Here is a 15,739-nt window from a genome sequence, read left to right on the forward strand (position 1 = left end):
GAGGAGTAGCGTTTTGAAAGTATTTCACGGAAATTTCTATTTTTAGTAACCATGATAACACCATTCACCCAAATAAAAAAAAACAGAAATACATATTATGTATCGTAGTGTATTCTAACTGTGTGCCAAATTAGATTGAAATCAGACCAAAATTGTAGGAGGAGTAGCGTTTAATGGGAATTTCACAAAAATTTCTACTTTAAGTAACCATGGCAACACTGTTCATCGAATTCAAAAACCAATCCAATAAATTATGTATCTTAGTATAGTCTCCTTGTATGCCTAATTATATTAAAAGCAGACTAAAACTGTAGCAGGAGTAGTGTTTTAAAGGGATTTCACAGAAATTTCTATTTTTAGTAACCATGGCAACACCGTCCATCGAAATCAAAAACCGATGCACTAAATTATGTATCTTAGTGTAGTCTACCTGTGTGCCAAGTTATATTGAAATCGGACCAAAACTGTAGGAGGAGTAGCGTTTTAAAGGAATTACACAGAAATTTCTATTTTTAGTAACCATGGCAACACCGTCCATGGAAATCAAACACCTATGCACTAAATTATGTATCTTAGTGTTGTCTACTTGTAAGCCAAGTTATATTGAAATTGGACAAAAACTGTAGGAGAAGTAGCGTTTTAAAGGAATTTCACAGAAATTTCTATTTTTAGTAACCATGGCAACACCGTCCATCAAAATCAAAAACCGATGCACTAAATTATGTATCTTAGTGTAGTCTACTTGTGTGCCAAGTTATATTGAAATCGGATCAAAACTGTAGGAGGAGTAGCGTTTTAAAGGAATTTCACAGAAATTTCTATTTTTGGTAACCATGGCAACACCGTCCATCAAAATCAAAAACCGATGCACTAAATTATGTATCTTAGTGTTGTCTACTTGTGTGCCAAGTTATATTGAAATCGGACCAAAACTGTAGGAGGAGTAGCGTTTTAAAGGAATTTCACAGAAATTTCTATTTTTAGTAACCATGGCAACACCGTCCATCGAAATCAAAAACCGATGCACTAAATTATGTATCTTAGTGTAGTCTACTTGTGTGCCAAGTTGTATTGAAATCGGACCAAAACTGTAGGAGGAGTAGCGTTTTGAAAAATTGTTTACAGACAGACGGACAGACAGACAGACAGACAGACAGACAGACGGACGGACGACGGACACCTTACTATCGCATAAGCTCTTCTGGTCTCTGACCAGTAGAGCTAAAAATGACATGACTGATAAAATTCATTGTCTCCACCAAACTGTTAAAATTAGGGGCATTTAAATATGCTTCACTTTTCAATCTATTCTCAAACACCTTTGTGCTAATTTTTTTTAAAATTAATTTGTTGATATATTTAAAAAAAAAAAAGAACTTCTTATTTTTAATAATTAGTTTGAGAAGAAAGTAAGTTTAATGTCCAGATATATATGTCATTATAACTGACAAGCTGGATCAGGCCAAGATAAATAAATTGTGTGTTTCCTATTCCAACCTGAGAAAAAATAGGGTAGGTAGGTAGGGAAAACATTTTATTTCATTTTAATATTTTATTGGCAAGCACGCTACCATTTTTCCCTGGAGAAATTGTTGTCAAAACATTTCTGATTAATGTGTATAGAATATGCATTTTCTGAAACACAGAAGTGAACGAGATAAGGATTTCTAATACTGAAACTGGAATAGTTTACTCCTGGAAATTTATCTGCTGATAAATTTTTTAGGATCGGCTAATATATTTTAGGGTCGGTCGGGGAACCGGAAACACACAATTCATTTATCTAGGCCTCAGGTCTCATTGACAGGGATGGATCATCAGATCAAGCTACATGTAAATGCTTTACATGTTGTACCTGTCAACAATCCATATTCCAGTTCTTGTTATAATGACAAATTTATAATAAACCCTTCTATTATTACCAGTAAAGGGACCAAAAAAGTTTGGGGATCAATTGTACAAAGTTTATCTATTAAAAAAAATGATTTTTTTTATGGGCAAAAAAAACTTTATCACAGTAATGACAGTATACTGCACGAGTGGTGAAATGGATCCAGAAAACCACGCTGTGGTGATCCAGAAAGTCAGATCATACAGTCATATAATAGTGTAAATTCCACAGTAAAATTGAATGATATTAGTGGGTATCCAGTAATTAGCAAAAGAAATATTTTTAAGTAATAATTCAACATTATTATGAATGAAAAAATATTTCTAATGATACATGTACTTTGAAAAAAAAAAATTCCCTCCATATTTACCTTGTTTGTCCCAGATTATTGCAGACTACCCTGGCTGACTTGTCATTCCATTCATCGTCACAGATCGTACCCCACGTGTTGTTGACTTGGATTTCTACTCGGCCACTGTAAGCGTTAACACTAGAGCCGTTCACCACTCGTAGAGGAATGTTTGCCACCTGACCTGTTGTACATGTAATACCATTACAAACGACTATTTTATGTATATAAGAGAAATAATTATCTATGAATAGCTGAGAATGATGAAAAGTTTAAATCAGTATCATGTAGGGGCTTGGGTTTCATTTACCACAAGTTTATACCTCAGTGAATAAATAACAAAATACAGATCTTGTATATATCCCCTCCATTTGTTTTAACAAAAATATGTACTCTTATACTGCAATCATTCAAAAATGATAATCTTTCAAACTATTTCTCAAATTCTGCGATATCTGACCTATCTGAAGGATTAACACAGTGGACATCAACCATGAGGACAACAATTCTGTGAATATTTTATCTCTGCATAAGTTTTTAAAAGTTTTAAATTAATTAATTAACGACAGGTTAAGATGCTTTACCTGCATTACAGTCCACTCCAACATCTTCTCTGTGATCACAGTTCTGTACACCCCACGGTTTGAGGCGACAGTTCAGTAGAGAGTTCTCATTACCCAAACATGTCACATCATCAAGCCAGATAGGGCCTGTTCCTTGGCCAAAATAAGCTGAGGACCTGGCCACCACAAAACTGTTACTGAAAAAAATAATAACAGGAAACTTTAATTGCAGGAAACACCTACAGTCAAATCTTGTTATCTCAAACTCTATGGGGCTGAGAAAAAAAAACTTCAAGAGATCCAAGGATACAAGATATTGAGGTAAAATACACTGTACATTAATAAAAAGTGGATGGATTCAAAACGCTTCATTCACCATATTTAAGATATCTAAGATATTGATGTTCCAGATACTGAAATTTAATTTTATATGTTAAGTACTTGCATTTTTCAAAAACATTAAGCATAGATAAATAAGCTTTTAGAAGAAAAAGTGAACTTTAATAATCTGCATGACCAGTATTTAAAAGGCCATTTTATGTAAGATGCTTTCAATATCAGTCAAGTTCTCTCACCTAGTGTACAAACGCAACATTTTACACACCACGACAGCAGCATTTCTGTCAAAATGATCATCACAAATTGTTCCCCAGGTGTTATTGTGTAGAATCTCTACCCTACCTCTATAACCACCAACCCCTGTTGAGCTTCTTAATCGAATGGTCTGAGCTAAAATTAAAATAAAAAACATGAAACAGTATGAATTAAAATGTACCTGAGAGTTTCAAAACAAATGAAAAGATGGGAAGCCAAGGCTCAGTTAAAAACAAGCTAAATTGCATCCATGCATAGCAAAGTTAAAAAACTGGACCAGACAATTTTCAAAAACAGTGTAGATGCTGTTGTGTCACATGAAAAAAATATGAGAACATGGTATCATATTTATAAAATTTGTGAGGTCGTAATGGAATCATCATATATAATTTAAATTCTTGAAATTGAATTTGAACATTTTTTTATGAAATCTAAATGAATAAAATTAAACTGTGTCATTTTATTTTTCACACTTTTTAAGGGCAAGTAAAAGTGATTCAGACAAGTGAAAGTTTGCCATTCATATTAGCCCAGTTTAGGTTAGTGCTGAACAAAGTTTTTGATGCACACTGAACAGCTGATTCGTGCTAGCCTAAAATCATAGGGCAGAGTTCTTGAAATCTTTTTTTTCCCGCTGTCAGTCATTTGGACTGACTGCAATGTGAAGATTATCAGTCCAGATAGATTTCTATCAGTCCAAAAAAAAAATCAATAAAAAGATGAAAACTGTATTTGAATTTTATAATCCATATATTTTGCACCCTGCGTAAATACACTCTGTACATTTCATGCCGATTTGATCGTTGTATAACAATTTTCATTGAATTCTCGTGGGGGTCGATTTTCTTTATAAGTATTACACGCCGGGAGCAAGTCCCTGTGATTTACTTGATTAAAATCCATCACTCATATAAACACTCTCCAGTATGTCTAGCACCAGGGACCAATATACTAGTATATACGTTCCTGCTAGTACGAATGATAAACAGCACAGCTTTTAAAAATATTTACCGATATTGGGCAAATAAACTGGGAAAAGTGATGTAGATTAATCGAACAGCTTGATTTTCCCGCAATTCTTTCACCAGAAATAGGCAACGGTGAAGAAAAGAGAGAATATTTACGTAGAGGATAACATTTTCCGGATTCATTTTTCAAAAATTGACATTGATCAGCTGTTGATCGATACCATTTATGGCGAAACTTAAAAGAATGTAATGGCCTGAGTGAGTGACCTGGTACTTCACTGATTAGAATCAGACATCTATGTCATGTATATACATGTATGATTATGATCCTTATCAAAGGGTCAATCCGGATATGAGATAAAAATAGGAAGACTGAGGACATTTACTACCCTAATATGTTGCAAAGTAATTGTAGAAAAAAATAAATTAAGTTCCTGATAATCTATTATCTATATCTATGACAGATTCAAACCAAATCTGTTACCTATCAGCTACATTTTTGAAAACTAATTACGATCAAGGTAACAGAAAAAAAGAGCTCTAGCTCATTGGCCTATACTTTATGATACGAGTGAGCAGCATTTCATCAGACTCCGTATATTTTATGTTTATGTACATGCATATTGAACATATAGTCATTTCCCTTCCTCAGCATAAAGCAAAAATCTTGTTTCCAGAACTAAAGTTGAGAAGATAAACTTTCATTTCACCGACTACTATAACCGGTATATATTTTTTTATGGTAATGTAATTGGAGAGGGCACAAGAGTTGAATATAGATACATTCTGAATACATTTAGCATCATTGTCTATTAATCGTGAATTTACTGGTGAATATTTTGAAAGACAAGATCTTAGTTTGGTATTTTATAACGATGGTGTCTACAATGAATAACATCTGTTATGTGAAGATTTATTAAAGTAATGCATTATGTTCAAATCAAATTTTCTAGATAAACAGAGAAGAACAACTATATTACATAATACATGTGATTAATATTTCAAGTTTTCTTCTTTAAACAATGAAATTACAGAATGATGAATATATTCATAAGGGGAAAATATCCGATTAAAAAATTTTAGTGTGTACGACATTTGGCGGAAATTGATTTTTAAACAAAATAGCGTAGATTTGATTTAGCACATTTCTTAATGTTCTTAGTTATGTGTACAAGCAACCATTGGCTTTGTACTTGAATTAGCGGAAGTTACTTTCTGCCAAAGGTGCTAAAAAGAATACACAGTAATACATGTATGTAATGCGATTGCAGTATTTAAGGTCGCCCGATCCTCAGGTCCTGAAAAATTGAAAATTATCACAAAAATGTCTTTGAATTCTATGAATTCTTACAGTAATGTGTATTTACCCATGGTATTTCTTCAAAGTTCATCATTATAGTTAATCATATTATATAGGGAAAATTATCAAATCTCAAATATATTTTCAGGAAATGCAAATAAAAGCACCCTGTATGCATTTTCTAATTGAAAATTGATCAACAAATATATATTTTAGGATTAAAAAAATTATAGGTATCCAGGCATTTGAAGAAAACTGCATGTTCTCTAATACTCATACGGTACTTTAGTTCTATTTATTACATCAATTGTTATGTAATATACATATAGTGTAAAACCTTTGTGCTATCATTGTAAGACATCACAGATCACAAATCACTTCAAACTCATATCATGCTAATAAATATTGGTATCTAAGGCTAGTTGGAAGGAAATTTGATTTCTCAAAAATTGTATTTATTTTTAAAGTGTTACAGGGTACAAATGTTAACTTTTTACAAGACCGTTTCTGAGACTTTGAACAAAGAACCTTGAATCATATTGAGATGCATGAAACGAAAATTGTTGCACGAAAAAATTTCAATTGCAAGCTTCATTTTGAAACTTTTTAAATTAAATAATAATTTCAAGAGTTATCCTTCCTGGCTGAGGAGGGATTTCCTGAAAATGTGAAAATCAACAAAAGCTGTAAACATTTCTTATTTTTCAAAGTATAGTTTTCCCTATATGATATTGACGATATCGAATTTTAACCTAAATTTTTGACTCTGCGGTCAATGATAACTCAAAAATGTGATAACTTGACCTTTGCAGGTAGAGGGTGTTCCTGATAATAAACGTAAATCCCATTACAAAGTGAAATGGAATGAATTTTAAGATTTAATTACTATATCAGACTAATAAACATCGTATTTTTTATTCTTAGTTGTTTACTTGATAGTCATCTCCAATAATTCGTTATGGATGCATTTGATAATTAACTCGCTGAGCATTATACTGTATAGAATTGGGGAGGGGGGCTATCAGTGGTTAAATATAATGTTAAAATAGCTATATCACTACAAAGTAGATTCATAGGTATATTACTCGTATAATACTAAGTTATTATACAGAGAGAAAGATATGTATATGACCAGAGATAAAATTTATTAAGACTAATTCTGAAAATAAAGGGTACACTTTTTTATCCTCTCCAAATATTCTTCTATTCCTCAGTCTGTTTATAGAGATCCAACTCAAAAAAAGCTTTCGTCTAAAAAAAGTTCATCTTCACCAATGATTTATCTCAATTTGTACAGTATTTTACCTAAATATGCTTTAATTTCTTTTTAATCTCTATTAAAAAATGAAAAAAAATTGTGATATTTGTGGAGAAAATCCGAGGATCATGCTACCTTGAAGAAAGTTGAACATGCTATTTATTGTACGTATAGTCTTCAAAAGTGAATCGATGTTCCTTGCGTGGAATATGGAAATATATAAAGGTGGAGGCCTCGTGACTTTGCCAAGCACAAATTTGTGATTGACTCAGAAAATGATTATACGATAAACTAGGCTGCCCTGGGCTACCTTCTTAGTACTTCTAAATTATACCAAGATACACCTCCTTTCTTTACTCCTATTTCAATCGAAAGTATATATCCTAAAAGTCAAAGAAACCTCCATTCTAATCTTACATGGGGAATCTTACTTGTTGATTATATATATCACTTACCTGTTGATGTATAAACGAAGCATAGCAGCATCAAACAGCAGACTGTTAGAAATTTAGTCAAATTTCTTGGAAAAGTCATTATTATATAAATATAATAATTCGAGATTCTTAGTGAGTATTCACAAGTCCCCCTGTCACAGTGTCTTTCTCAGGCACACAGACTGAAAGACATTGGATTTTCTTTCATCTGATGTTCCCTCAAAAAGTTATCCGTTAAATTATAAAATAAAAATGAAGAGGGGCTTGATTGCCAAACTAATCACGAGGATGAGGCCCAGTAAGAAGGTACGGCCAGGTACTGTTATCTGGTAAACGTGTGTGCAAAGGTTGGACGGGAAACGCATTTTATCTGCACCTAATCTACCCTGATCTATGTAATATCAATTCATATCCATGGTAGATATTGGCTTATGTACCTGTATAGCTGATTTTTTTCCTTTTTGCTTTTAAAATTCAAAAGTTCCATGGATTTACTATTTATCCGTTCTTTTTAATTCTTTTTCGTGTTCGAAACGACTTCTTCTTAACTTTCTGCGTGAGTCTAACTAGGGATGTTGAATCCGGCTTGCTTCGCAGCATCCTCATGTTTTATGTTGAATAATCGAGAAATATGTCCGATTCAATACAACACCCCATCTGGACAAAGCTTGTATCCGAACTTTTCTTATAAATGTTTAATGTACATCTATGTTTCATTTGTATTAAATGCATGAAATTGCATGTTATATTATACAGTATATAAGGACATATCTTATATTTTGTATATTTTATTATATTATGTCATATATTATAATATCATTTATATAATGAAATAAAATTAAGTTAAAATAATATGTATTTATTATCAAGGAAAACAACGCAAGGATTCCGCTCTCAGTGTAATCATACTATCCTTCTAGTAAATACCTCCGTGCGACTTACACCGTTTGTTGATGATACAGCATAGAGTAAACAAACACTCATACCAGTTTCATGTTCTAGTATTTATAGGGATATCGTTCGTATTAGTCTTCTTGTGTATTTTCTAAGAAATGGGTTTTAAATTGCAGATTCGGTTGATGTTGAGTGATATAGTACGTATTATCATGCCTTTTGACATTGTGATTTATATTGAAAATATCATTAATGAATGTAAAAATATAATTATATATATCCTCGAGAAATTCGACAATCTGATTATCCGTTACGGGAGGATGATGTTAAACAAAACCATGAATGTCGACATGCCTCAAATGAGCAAACGTGACATAGATCTAATTCTGAGGAAACTATCAAACCGTCTGTGGTTTTGAGTCGCAAATGAAATGTCAATATCTGTGTTCTGTAGGTATTTTTATTTTGATTTTTTATAATACTGTGATACAGACGTCACAATGCATTTTTAAATAAACGTAATTTCTTGCTTTCTTTTTTTCCTTTCTCTTCTTTTTTTTAATGAGACTTGGGTTTTATTAATATCAGAATAACAAGAATTCTGGCGAAGTATTCTTTTCTATGCCAAGTAGTCCCCCAATCAAATACCGGGGTATATTCAAAAAGATTCTGGCCAATTTACTTTGATCATACTATAATGATACCTAATAACTTCAACATATTTAATTATGTGATAAGAATTATTGCTGAAAATATACTGAAAACATAATGAATTTCAATACTTTCTTATATAAAACATTCTGTTTAAAAGGGAAACATTTATAGCTGGTGAAGAAAATGCAGAATATACGATAAACATGGGTGACATGTTTGACGAGTACTTATCAATATTTGTATGAATTAATCTGCTACCACACACCTGTGTCAGGGTCAATCAATCTAAATCAGATAATAATAGTTAACTGTACCAAACCCGGATTATGGAATTGATATTCGTTAAGTCATCCAGGTCAATGCAGTTTTATAAATTAGGTATGTTATTTTAAATAAACTAAGAGCGCATAAGAACTGAATTTTTCTATAAAAGGAGATATAACTCAAAGGTTTTTTTTGTTTTTAACTAAATACCGCCCAATATAATACTATTTTCAAGATTATTCAAGCGATAAAATTTTAAAATTTTATCAATTTCGTCAAAGGATTAAAAAAATATATACACATTTTGAAAGGAAATATTACAAATTAAGTTCATTTATCATTTATCTGGTCAATGTGAACTGATTACACAGGACCGCCTCCAGCATGTGTGTCATGTATACCTTTACTCATTGAGCCATCTGTATAGGAAAAACCGCTTCCCTTTTCGAAACCCCCGGTGTTTGACCCAAATCCATTTTTAGAACCGTCCCCAGCTCCGCCAAATGCCGTTGAACTTGAACTGCTTCCACCGAAACCACCCGAACCAAACCCACCTGAGTTTGTACCACTTGAACTTCCACCAAAACCCCCTGATCCAAAGCCACCCGAACCACTTCCAGTTGAGCTTCCACCGAATCCACCTGATCCAAATCCACCTGCACTTGTGCCACCAAACCCACCCGAATCACTTCCGCTTGTACTTCCACCAAAACCGCCGGAACCAAAGCCACCTGAACCACTTCCACCGAACCCCCCTGACCCAAATCCACTCGAACCACCATTTAATCCTCCTGAGCTAGAGCCAGTGGACCCACTACTGCCAAACCCCATAGCTGAGCCACCCCCGCTATTTCCAAAAGAGGAAGCACTTCCGCCTGCCGTGGTACTAGCACCTCCTCCCGAGGTTACTGCACTGCTTCCACCTATTCCTGAGCTTGACGGAGAAAATCCTCCAATATTTGAGACGTTACCAAGACTATTTCCAGTAAAACTTCCGACAAATCCATTAAGCGTTGATCCATCATCTCCTTTACTTGCCCCTACATTGGCCCCCGAGCCGGAAATACCAAGTTTACTTCCTACGCTGCTTACTACACCAGAGGATCCTCCTGTGCTTCCTCCTACACTACTGCCACTTACTCCAGGACCCCCGGGTACAGATGCAGCTGTGTTGTAACCCTTAATTCCATCAGCAAAACTACCACCCTTTGGCATTCCTGAGCCAAAACTGGCATCCAGTAGGCTTGGCCTAATAAAACCACTACCAGGTTTGTTCAAAGTGTTGCTACTAAATGCACCGAATCCAGTAGAAGCACTCTGACTTCCAAAATTATTACTGTAATCAAAGCGACCATTTCCTGTGCCAGGCCCATTGCTAGTTGAATAAGAGGTTGGAGTTTTGCTTAAGGTAGTATTTCCTGAAGATGAACCAAATCCTGAAGATAATGAGCCTGCCCCCGAGCTTCCGCCTGAAAAAGATGACCCAAATCCAGACGCAGATCCAAAACCAGAACTAGATGATGACGATCCACTTCCCAGTCCATTTGTCGATCCTTGCGATGTAGATGAAGTTCCAAATCCAGATCCTGCAGATGAGGAACCAGAACCTCCAATCCCATTCGTTGACCCAGACGACGCTGAACCAAGTGTACTCCCTGCGGAACCCATTCCAAATCCACCTGTTGATGAACCTGAACCTCCAGATCCTGCACTAAAACTTCCTGTTCCTCCTGCAGAGCCCATTCCAAATCCACTCGACCCAACACCGAAAGAGGATGACCCCACTCCGAAATTGCCAGAACTACCCATTCCGGTTCCGCTAGAAGATGTATTTCCAGAATTCGTTCCCATTCCGAAGCTTCCAACATTAAAACCATTGCTACCAGATGAACTCGATCCCATATTTGTTGCGGAAGGTGAACTGGATCCAGTATTAGAACCAGTGCCTGATCCAATTCCAAATCCTGATGCAGCACTAGAACCTGCAGATGTTCCGGAGGATGCAGACCCAGTCCCTGACGATGTACCTGATCCAGTTAAGGTGGATCCCATTCCAAAGCCAGACGCTGCACCAGAACCCCCAAATGATCCTGCATTAAACCCTGAGCCTGTTGATGAAGATCCGGATCCAAAAGATCCTGACCCAAATCCTCCAGATACTGAGGTACTTCCTAATGACCCAGTTCCAGACGAAGCCCCGAAACCAAAGCTTCCAGATGAACCAAATCCGGAGCCCATATTACTTCCAGAACCGAAATTGCCAAAAGATCCGCCAGTGAAACCACTTGAAGATTGTCCCATCATTGAATTGAATTGATTTGGATTGAAGCTCACAGCACCCAGTGACCCAGTCCCACTCCCTGTAAGGGTACCAGGACTGAACCCACCGCTAGCAAGGGACGTGAATGATCCTGTAATTAAATTTAAATGAATTCGTATATACATGTATTAAGTGTACAAATTCTTCATTTGCATTCCACTTTCAGTTTACAACTATCCTTAAATGAGATGGAAGAGATTCAATTTTTACCCCCATTGAAACCATTATTGAAACATCGTCATGTTTTGAATGCTACTGGCTTTCCACAAAATCTATTTAAAAATAACTTTCATAACAATAAAGTTTGTTTTTAAAATAAAATTTGTGGAAAGACACTACCATAAATCCAAATCTGCAACTACTGTTTACAAAGTTTCTCTTGAATTCAAGGTGTTAATTTGATTTTTTTTTAATTTAAAATACCTGAGGACGAAGACGTCCCGGAAGTCTGTCGTAGATGTCGCTGTAACATTCGTCGACCAAGGAATTCATCTTGTGAGAGCCGCTTTGAATCTAATTTCAAAATTTAAATGTATTATCCACATTCAAATCTTGTATATATTTCTCATGCCATTTTTTATAATCCTGCAATTTTTATTCTTCTATTTGCTCATATATCTGTAGAGAAAGAGCGAGACAACACGTTTTCACAGATGCTTTTGTTTGACATTCCTTAATATGTATTACATATGTACCATTTGCCATTCTCTGTCGTAATACTTTTTACACATTTATATAAATCAGTATAAATTTCTTATTTAATAAAATTCATATGGAAAGATATATGGTTTTGTTTGTACAATGCCTCTGATGCCACATGATACTAATTGCGATTACAAGACTTAACGGAAAACAAATTGTCCTTGGAAGTTTTTAGCCTCTGTATATGTTACAAAACAATAACGGTGTCTCACCACAAACATTTCCCAGGGCCAAGAAAATGTAAATATATATAGTCACCATTGTGGCGGAAATATATCCCGAGTTATTGTCAACAGCATATAACAGTGTTAAGGTTGATAAGGCACAGAATTACTTATCACTCCCAAAATCCTCTCGAACATATCTTATAAATAAGAACTTATTAGCTTTAAAAAAGGTTAAATATACACTGAAATGGCGTGTCAAGACATAAAACAGCCAGATACTGATTCCATATTGGAACACATACTTTCTAATCAAACAACTGATGGCGTAAGCAACATTTTATTTGTTATTCATCATCTATGAAGCTGTAGTGACAAAATATTGAATGAATGAAGTAAATGAGAGAGCTGATGCAGATATCAATGTTTGGTTTTCTTTCTTTAAGCCATAAATCCCATGCCAAATCCGTCAAAAAGATATCCCGATAAACTAGAAAATAAATACATAAATAAAATAATTGTAAATGTTTAGCATTTGTGATATTCTCCACCATTAATTCATAATAACAATTTGAAAGAAAAAAAGATATATTTTACTTACAAGTAATCGTTCACAGTGAAAGAATTTGAACCTGAAAAGTAAATTTTTCAGCATATCAATAAAAACGTAATCGATTGTACAAAAATATCATGGAAAATTGATGCAATAGTTAAACTACTCTTTCTGTTTGTATTCAGTACCCGTATTTCCGGTGTTTGCTGCATTTCCGCTAAACATGGCCGTCCAGTCAACAGGAGGCTGCGTCACAGTCTCCGTAAAAACCGTATCTGTTGCTGCAGTGGCTTTACCCTGTTGTTGCTGTAACATCTTTGCTTGCAGCAACATTTGCAGTTGCTGTTTTTGTAATCCTCCGATTCCGGGAAGTTGTATACCTGTGGGTTTGGCAGGCTGTATACTAGGTGTCTCTGAAAATGATATTTCAAATGTTCTTTACAAAAAAAATTCGATATATTTACGTGCAAAATTTGATAACTATAGTATCACAATTTTGCATATGAAATGTAATTTTTTTTTTGTAATGAACGCAAGCACTAGGGAACAGTGTGGGGACGTTACGGCAATACATCAATGTACATGTGTCGTATATATGAAAGATTCAACGATACGCATATCGATACACCATTCCAACATTATTGATAACTATAATTTAGTCTGAAACACACACACACACACACACACACACACACACACACACACACATATATATATATATATATATATATATATATATATATATATATAAATATCTTTATTTTATAATCCAAAGTATTTCCCCATATGTGTGTGTGTTTATCTGATAAACAAGAAAAATCAAGGAATATTACACATGGAACTCATCCACACATATATCACTCACCCGCACACATGTTACATTTCTTCCCTTTGCATCTGGACAGTCGGACACATGTCTCTGTCCCAGCCTTGCATGGAGGATCCTATAAAAGGACAAAATGTTCAATTTGAAATTGAACGCCTCATCTCACTTGTTACCACTAATTTTGATACTATATTGATCAGCTGGTATCTGAACAAATCAAAGTACAAGTTGGTTGCTTGTATATTTACATTTAAAAATAGGATAGAAATATCTATAGTAAAATCCGGTTATCGCGAACACGCTTATAATGAAATCCACGCTTACAACGGAGTGATTTTCATTCCCTGTAGTTTTAAACATATCATGAACTTTATGGATATATAACGAATCAGATATAAGAGGGTTTTACTGTACTCATAACCTGGGAGGATACTCTACATACTACAGTATAAGCCATGTTGTTCTGTAAATATACATACACATTCTGCCACTGTGGATTCCTGGCATAATACACACGTGACACACAGTATGGCAACTGTAATCTAAAACAAATCAATTGTGGTCAATCAATCAATGTTTTTTATTGACTAGAAAGATCAAATTTTAAAAACACATTGAAATATAATTATTATGTTTGTAATCAGTAAATGCTCACATAAAGATATATATTTCAATGAGAGCAGATTTACGCTTAATTCATTGAGATAAGGAAGAGTTGGGGACAAAAACAATCATTGATGTCACAAGATTTTGTGTCACAATTAGAAAGAGCACTATCGCAGGCAAACAAACAACATAATTTTAGACTTTTTATGGCTTGAGAAGTGAACGAAAGTTATACCAATACACAAGTTTTTTGAAGAAGTTTTTTTTAATTCATATATTTTATTTCTGAAGAAAATTGCTGGGTTACAGATTTCTTTGTTTTGAATAATAAAATAGGAATAAATTATGTATGCAACATGATACATGTCTATATCATAGTAAATGAAATAACGATAGGATCAAGTCTTGTACGTTTATAGTTATAATGAAAGAGTACAATAGATATATCAGTCGGATATAGTTAAAGGTCGACCAGGGCGTCAAAATGCTGGGAGACAATGTCTTAAAGTAGCCACTGTCCTAGTGCCTTTTATTAATGAGGGCCAGGTTATTATTTTCTCTCTGACACATATTTGAGGAAAACTGACACATATATTACAGTTTGGACAGCATTCATCGTGCAGTTTTAGCCGTAGAACAAGGATATGATAAATACACTTGAATTGAAACTGGACACAAGAAAATTACTCGTTTTTAAAAAGAAATGTTTAAGTAAAATTAAATACGCTAAAGATAAGAACACCCATACTGCACATGTTTTTGTAAGGTTTATTAGAAAGTTAAGAACAATTCGTAACCATTTCTTATGTCATAGACAACATTTTCACATGCACCTGTCTAAAAGCATATATCACATATTAAGAAAAAATATGTGAACTGGTCTGCAAATATTCTTGATTCTTATCTAGTAGCAACGCTGGGTGAAGTTTGAAGATAAGTTGATACTATAACTAAGACTCAAATGATTCCTCTTTTTATGAGAAGAAACATAAGATAAATGTTCTTATTGAAGAACTTATTGCAAAAGCGAATGTATTTCTAACATAATATGAAGCAAAAACTCACCACTATTTGAGTCCTCATGATGTTTGGTTTCTAATTGTTATCCAGTATGTTTGGCATTTATGGATGAGTGTTTTATGATGGCCATGGTCCCGCCTCTTCCTCGCTTTGCCGGACAGGGCGAGAAGACTGGCCACACGTACATAAATCACACAGCCTTGTCTTGTTTCCTGCAATTGAAGACCGTGATACGTGTTAACAAGAAACATAATATTTAGTCAGCTGTCAATATCTTATGCTCAACTTTCACAGATTCCTTATTTTCTTTAAGTCATTGTGTTTCTCAGTTATAGATATTCCAAGCCATAAATCATCCTAACAATATTTCCTAGTATAT

The 15,739-nt window shown here is 34.3% G+C and overlaps 3 protein-coding genes across 3 annotated transcripts in view; all 3 read right to left on the bottom strand.

Moving 5' to 3' along the window:
* Positions 1–7,657, bottom strand: part of LOC133192261 (deleted in malignant brain tumors 1 protein-like) — a 33,468-nt gene extending 25,811 nt beyond the window's left edge. Inside the window, exons 1-4 of the mRNA XM_061328257.1 lie at positions 7,379–7,657; positions 3,379–3,532; positions 2,825–3,000; positions 2,262–2,424 (exon numbers count right to left, since the gene is read on the bottom strand). Coding sequence (XP_061184241.1) covers positions 2,262–2,424; positions 2,825–3,000; positions 3,379–3,532; positions 7,379–7,457 — 572 coding nt within the window. The 5' untranslated portion in view covers positions 7,458–7,657. The remainder of the gene's footprint in view (positions 1–2,261; positions 2,425–2,824; positions 3,001–3,378; positions 3,533–7,378) is intronic.
* Positions 7,658–9,532: 1,875 nt separating this feature from the next.
* Positions 9,533–12,194, bottom strand: LOC133192982 (loricrin-like). The gene is made up of 3 exons (XM_061328982.1): positions 12,185–12,194; positions 11,913–12,002; positions 9,533–11,580 (listed from the first exon to the last, which is right to left on the bottom strand). The coding sequence occupies exons 1-3, from the start codon at positions 12,192–12,194 to the stop codon at positions 9,533–9,535; spliced, it is 2,148 nt and encodes a 715-aa protein (XP_061184966.1).
* A 560-nt stretch (positions 12,195–12,754) lies between these two features.
* LOC133192983 (uncharacterized) lies at positions 12,755–15,423 on the bottom strand. Its single transcript, XM_061328985.1, has 6 exons — positions 15,406–15,423; positions 14,214–14,276; positions 13,774–13,852; positions 13,097–13,321; positions 12,957–12,987; positions 12,755–12,845 (listed from the first exon to the last, which is right to left on the bottom strand). Exons 1-6 carry the CDS (start codon positions 15,421–15,423, stop codon positions 12,797–12,799), a joined length of 465 nt encoding a protein of 154 aa, XP_061184969.1. The 3' UTR covers positions 12,755–12,796.
* Between the last annotated feature and the right edge of the window lie 316 nt (positions 15,424–15,739).

The sequence above is a fragment of the Saccostrea echinata genome, unplaced genomic scaffold, assembly GCF_033153115.1.
Source record: "Saccostrea echinata isolate AGI-Se365-2 ecotype Australia unplaced genomic scaffold, CSIRO_AGI_Sech_v1 ptg000025l, whole genome shotgun sequence".
Classification (NCBI taxonomy): domain Eukaryota; kingdom Metazoa; phylum Mollusca; class Bivalvia; order Ostreida; family Ostreidae; genus Saccostrea; species Saccostrea echinata.